Source organism: Terrapene carolina, unplaced genomic scaffold (genome assembly GCF_002925995.2).
Source record: "Terrapene carolina triunguis isolate 2854851 unplaced genomic scaffold, T_m_triunguis-2.0 Scaffold93, whole genome shotgun sequence".
Lineage (NCBI taxonomy): Eukaryota > Metazoa > Chordata > Testudines > Emydidae > Terrapene > Terrapene triunguis.
This window is the reverse complement of record NW_020664444.1, coordinates 16114634-16121106: the sequence shown is the minus strand read 5'-3', so window position 1 is coordinate 16121106 and position 6473 is coordinate 16114634. Positions and strand designations below refer to the sequence as shown.

General features: G+C 41.9%; 1 protein-coding gene across 1 annotated transcript; it reads left to right on the top strand.

Annotated features, from left to right (window-relative positions):
* Window positions 1-5093, top strand: ANKS4B (ankyrin repeat and sterile alpha motif domain containing 4B). Its single transcript, XM_024204722.1, has 2 exons — window positions 1-174; window positions 4007-5093. The coding sequence occupies exons 1-2, from the start codon at window positions 11-13 to the stop codon at window positions 5091-5093; spliced, it is 1251 nt and encodes a 416-aa protein (XP_024060490.1). The 5' UTR covers window positions 1-10.
* The last annotated feature ends 1380 nt before the right edge of the window (window positions 5094-6473 follow it).

Here is a 6473-nt window from a genome sequence, read left to right as displayed (position 1 = left end):
GCTATTGGAAATGTCGACCAGGTATCACAAAGCAGCCGCGGATGGCAACCTGGATCTGTTGAAAGAAGCCACCAGAAAAGATCTCAATACCTCAGATGAAGACGGAATGACACCCACCCTCCTGGCAGCTTACCATGGGTACCTGGAGGCAGTGGAAGTCATATGTAGGAGAGGGTAAGCATAGCAGTGCTTAGTCTCCCAAAGCCTGCCAGACAAAATTATAGCTAGTAGTTGCCTTCCATTAATGCAAATTGTGGAGCAAACAGATCATTCCTTCTTCTCTAATTGACTTGGATGTGACGCTGGGGTTATGGTGGTGGTGGGAATGGGACTTAACATTTAAACCAATATTTGTAGTTTGTTTTATACCTGGTTTCAGTAGCTTCTTCATTTCAGTTACGCTGCCTTAGGCCCTGATCCTGTAAACTGCTCTGGGTGAACAGACCCCTGTATTCCTGTTGAGCCCCATTGAAGTCAATGGGGCTACAGGGGGCTGCCTTCATGGAGCAGCTTCCACAATTAACACTTCAAGACAACAGGAGATTGGCCATTGACTTCAGTGGTGGGGGTCACGCCCTTTGTTTTAATATTCCTTAGAAACTGGCTCAGCAGAGAAATGCCTCCTTGATAAGTCAACAGCAACAAACAATACATTTTATCAAAATGTTAACGCCACTTGTATCCAAAGTACAGATATTTTGTAAATGTAAATACCTAACAACCTCACAGTGATTTTCAAAAGGAAACCAGAATTGTGTGTTAGAGAGGATTGAACACAAAATTATGATTTCTCTGCTGTTCATGGTATTAGAAACAGTTGTAATGCCTGAATAGCATTCAGAGCTGTTGTTGGAGTTTTAGTTAGGCTTCTTGCAGACTGAAAAGGAATTAAATATAGAGTATACCTCCAGGAGCTTTCTCTACTTTGGTAATTGGTAGCAGTAATATTTCTAATTCTAATTACTCCCTCCTCTAGATTATCCACTGTATTCTGTCTCCTCTGACTCTATCTTTTAGGCTTTGATCCTGCAATAAGATTCACCAGAGGATACTTTTTTTTCTTGTGTTGGGTCCCATTGAAACAAATGTTCTTTCTAGTATGAGAGGGAAATTAAATCAATTGGTTCTTTCATATGGGGTACAATAAACCAGAGGGAAGATCAGAAAACCAATGAAAAATTAATGGTTGTTTAGACGTGTTTTGTCTTTTTCTTAAAGACAGAATGTAAACTATAGAATGCAAATGGGTTCTGTGCATGGTAAAGCGTAACAGCTAGAGGTTCCTCTTTGCTCATTGATCTTAGGTGTGGCAGTAGTAATACTTTATTACCCATAAAGGAGGCCTATAAACTGTGTGGTTACTGCTATAACCTTAGGAGAAGCAAAAATAGATCCTGAGCTGCTGTATATTGACAAACCTCTATTGAAGTTACTGAAGTCAGCAGAGCTACATCAGTTTACAGCAGCTGAATTTTTGACCCATAATGTTTAGAAGATAGAAGAGAAGGAGCAACTAACAGAGAAAAAGAAGATAAGATTATATTTTCCTAGGTTCCAATGTCCCATGTATGATATGTAAATTAGGGCATGTGTCATGGAGCATCCAAACTTCCACAAGACTGTTTTCTCTCTTCATTTTTAATCTGATATCTTTTTAATTCAAATCAGCTTGAGACAGGACAACTTCGGGATGCTGTTGCCATTGAGAGCCTCAAACAGTAGTTACAGCTTTCAGGAACTCATCATCCATTTTAACCTGAGATTCCCTGACTTTGTAGGTAGTCCAGGGTGACTCACAGAGACACTGTTAAAGTCTGAAAAACGTCCGTTTGGGTCTCTGGGAGATGCTGAATTTTGGAAGGTTTTCAAATGAGGCTCCAGTCAGATGACATTTTTATGGTAGCTGTTATTTTTAATAAAATCCTCTTATCCTCGAAGCAGAGCAGCTTTCTACAGTTTCCTGACAGAGACACTCACATACAGTGGAAGTTTTTCCTCAGAATGGTTGCAGATTTTCAGGCTCTGAAGCTTGGAAGGTATTCATACTAATGTAAAACAAAACTGCAGTAATAATGAGCCATTGTCATCTACATTGCACTTTGCCCTCACAGTCACGAAGGGCCAGATTGTGCCTGGCTTCTGTGTACTGCACAAGTGGAGGAGAAAGCAAGAAAGCTTTCCCCCTATTTGCAACCCCAGTGACTGGGAGAGTCAGCTTCCTTTGAGTTATCAGGCCCGCTGCTTCCTAGTGCCTAGGAGTGCAAGAGAGCCCAAAGAGGGCAAACCCATAAACACGTGCCTAATTTTATCCATTGTCCCATTGAGCTGAGTTAGAATCAGCACCTAGTTTGCAAAGTGCTTTGAGATGCTAGGATGGAAGGCATCAGAAGGGGAAATAATTACAAATGATTGACGGCTAAAATTATGGACATAGGCAACCACCTTTTTAATACACATCACAATGAGAGAAAGGATGGCCTAGTAAGGATGCTAGTCTTACTGGGTTTAATTCCCTACTTCACCTCATGCTTCCCTTGGGACAATGGGCAAGTCATTTAGTCTCCCTGTGCTCCAGTTCCCCCCGCTGTAAAATGGGGGTGGTAGCACTGTCCTACGTCACAGGGTTGTGAGGATACACTAGAAGTTGTGAGGTGCTCAGATACCATGGTAATGGGGGCTGAATAAATAACGTAGAATTAATGGTGACTCATTTAAAGCGTCTCTTCCAGTGACCTTTGATGCCAGAGATTGATGCCTGCTGGAGATTTTGTGATGATACAATCTCTTTCATTCACATTAGGTGAACCAGGCTCTGAACTTTAAAATCTGTGAAAAAGTGTGACCACACTGGTAAAAGGATGCACAAAATTGAGTTATCTTTTGAGCCACTGATAATATCATTTAAGTCTGCCCAATATGAGAGAAAAGATTCCCGTTTATTCTAATCCATAGACATCAGGTTTGTGTGAAATTAATGCAAGAGGGAGAGAGAAACTATACTTCTCACTGGCTTTAAATTAAAAGGAATGGATATGACAATTTTATTTTCAAATGAGTTTCTGCTTTTAAAAACCCAGGGGCAAAAACAGTTTAAGAAGAACAAAGGAGTTGAAGAAAAATGATAGCTTCTCTCTGAACTATATTTAATTGCAGTGAAGACAAACGTGTAGCATCAGGGCTTTGCTCCTAATAATTTACCTATTAACTATCATAAAAGTTGCTTCCATGGACCCTGTAAGTATTTATTGAGGCAGTCGAATACAGTAGTCTCCACCCATTGTGCCTGCATTTTACATTCAAAAGGAAAGGCTCATCAATCATTCTTAAAAACATTTTGAGTGAAATCCTGGTCTCATTGAATTCAATGAGAATTTTGCCATTGACTTCAATGGGGCTAGGATTTCACTGAATCTAGGGTCTGATTCTCCTCCCATTGAAGTCAATGGTAAAACTCTCTGAGGTGCCCATCTGAGACACCATTCCTGAACAGCTTCTCCTTGGCTGGGGAGGGGGATGGTAATTTGTTGTTGGCCTACATGAGGCATGACACCCCCTCAGTCATACTAGCTGGCTTGTTGGCAGGTGCAGCATGCCCTCACCCACTCCCCACCCCTCTGCTCAAGGGGGTTAGTGAACAAGCATGGAGTGCCTGCAGTCAAGATCTGGGAACCCCATGCCAGGGTACAAAGGACGGTTCTTATGCCTATGTGGGCCTGTAGTCCACATCACATTCTAGCCCTAAGAGTTTGCTCAGTACCACAGAGGGAGTTGGTGTCAGGGCTGGGATTAGAGCTCAGGCCACACATCCAGCCACGTCCAGCCCTGGACTAAGCGAGTGCAACACCATTAAAGACAGTGGAGTTGCACCCACTTGTCTTCAGTAGAGCTGCATCCACTTACAGCAGGGCTGAATTTGGCCCTGGATCACAGTTCATTCCCATTGCGTTGAGTGCTATGTTTGAGCTGTGTTTTGACATGCCCACCTTACTCCTATTTTGCTTTTCAGCGGTGACCCTGACAAGTGCGACATCTGGGGGAACACACCTCTCCATCATGCGGCTTCTAACGGTCACATTCACTGTGTCTCATTCTTGATTAACTTCGGTGCCAATATATTTGCCCTGGATAATGATCTGCGCACTCCTCTGGATGCAGCTGCCAGCAGGGACCAGCATGAATGTGTCAGAATCCTAGACAAAGCTGCTACCGAACAGAATGTAATGAATCCCAAAAGAGTCGCCAAACTCAAAGCCCAGGCCCCAAGGAATGCAGAGAAACAAATCAAAGAATGTGAAAAGCGCCAAGAGAAACACCAACACGAAATGACCAGGAATTTTAACAAAGAAAAGTTTGGATCAATGAGTTCTACCAGTGGGACAGCCTCCAGGACAAAGGTGTCCAATTTCTTTATTCCAAATACATTGGGCTCTTTCCCCAAAAATCTGAAGGACACCTTCAGGATGAAGGCAAAAAAGAAAGACGAAAACACAGGTGATCAGGAAGCACAAAGCAATGGCCAAGAAGATGATAGGGCTGGGCGAACTACCGTGATGGATGTATTCAGTGAAAAAGATGAGGATGAATTATGTAATGACTTTAAAGGGAAAAATATTTCCGAAGATGATAGCGAGCAGGAGCATGTGTCCATTTTCAAACGGCCAGGTCTCGGCAATATTGTGTTTAGACGGAATTTGTCTGCAGGGATAAATGCTGAAGAGATGTTCTCAGAAAAAGAAGAAATAAGTTTTAAAATGCCAACTGTGCTTTTTCGGCATGAAAGGGCTGAGAGCAAGAGTGAGCTAGATACTGAAAATGATTTCGATGTCCCTTGGAATGAGGATGAAATTGGATGGGATGACGATGAAGCTGAGAGCACCCCTCTTGAGGTATTTCTGGCATCACAGAATCTGAATGAGTTTGTTCCTGTCTTCATGAGAGAAAAGATTGATTTAGATGCCCTCATGCTATGTTCTGATGAAGACCTACTGAGCATACAAATGCAGCTGGGCCCAAGGAAGAAAGTCCTCAGTGCAGCAGATAGAAGAAAGCAGGCACTGGAGAAACCTGGAAAGCTTGTAGATACTCGCTTATAAATAAATGTGCCTGTTGCAATAACTATGTATTAATTCATCATCCTTTTGCTATTTTAAAGCCATGTATGGTTCTTTTCAGCCATCTTCCATGGGAAAAGACAAAGAGGTTTCCAGATGATTAAGAGTGCACAATGGGACCAATAAAGAACATCAGTTTGAATGAATGACCTTTAGATCCTGACAAAAAGAAAGAGTATGCAGATAGGTAACAAAGAAAGGCCAGAAGATGTTGAAAAGGCCAAGACTATAACAGGGTTCAAAAAAGAACTAGATAAGTTCATGGAGGATAGGTCCATCAATGGCTATTAGCCAGGATGAGCAGGTATGGTGTGTCCCTTGCCTCTCATAGAATGTCAGGGTTGGAAGGGACCTCAAAGCAGGACCAATCCCCAGACAGATTTTTGCCACAGATCCCTAAATGGCCCCCTCAAGGATTGAACTCACAATCCTGGGTTTAGCAGGCCAATACTCAAACCACTGAGCTATGCCTCCCCCGTTTGCCAGAAAGTGGGAATGGGTGACAGGGGATGGATCACTTGATGATTACCTGTTCTGTTCATTCCCTCTGGGCACCTGGCATTGGCCACTGTCGGAAGACCGTATACTGGGCTAGATGGACCTTTGATCTGACCCAGTATGGCCATTCTTATGTTATTACATTCTTATATAAAAGAAATAGTTCCAGAGATGAATCCTTCCCACCTAAAGATCATGCTAGGCATATCTTCTTTTTACAGTCTTAATGATTTAAAATATTACTGATAGCCAGTTACATAAAAGTCTTCCTGGCACTCTATAAGCAATGTGCCACAAGGCATTTCCAACCACCAGAGATCTTTGATTTTCTGTACCACAAAATAAAATAATTTTCAGAATCTGAATAGATTGCTACAAAGTGTCTTCACTGACACTATTTGAGAACTGAGTGATTGATCTTGATTTTGACTGTATCCCATTGACTCTATAATAGGTTCTGAATGAATGAATGAATGAACGCTTTGTGCCAATAAGTTTCATATTCTTGTCATTCATGTTTTCTCACTCTTCAAGAGATGTTCCTTAGTTTTTTTAAAAAGTGAAACTCCTGACAGAGCCACATTTAGTTTGAGTTGTATGTTCCTCTTTCTCGTCACATTAGTTGCAAAAGTTATTGTTCGATAATGGATACAAGGGCCTTTAATTACAAGAAGATGTAGGGTGGTTTTTTATTGGGGCAGGGGGGGGTTGGCTAGCATTTGTATCAGTTTCATTTGACATGCCCTTTGCTTGGTCTCTAAAGAAATGCATTTTCCCTGCAGAGTTCCGGAAATTAGGACCCTAGCATTTCTAATGGAATTTGTAATACTATTGCCCAGTATTTTCTACTGGTCACTCATGGTC

What these genes read in the sequence shown, in the direction of transcription:
- ANKS4B (XM_024204722.1), top strand. Translation starts at nt 11, where the DNA reads ATGTCGACCAGGTATCACAAAGCAGCCGCGGATGGCAACCTGGATCTG. An exon ending in GAAGTCATATGTAGGAGAGG is followed by an intron (nt 175 to 4,006) that starts GTAAGCATAGCA and finishes TTTGCTTTTCAG; the next exon opens with CGGTGACCCTGACAAGTGCG.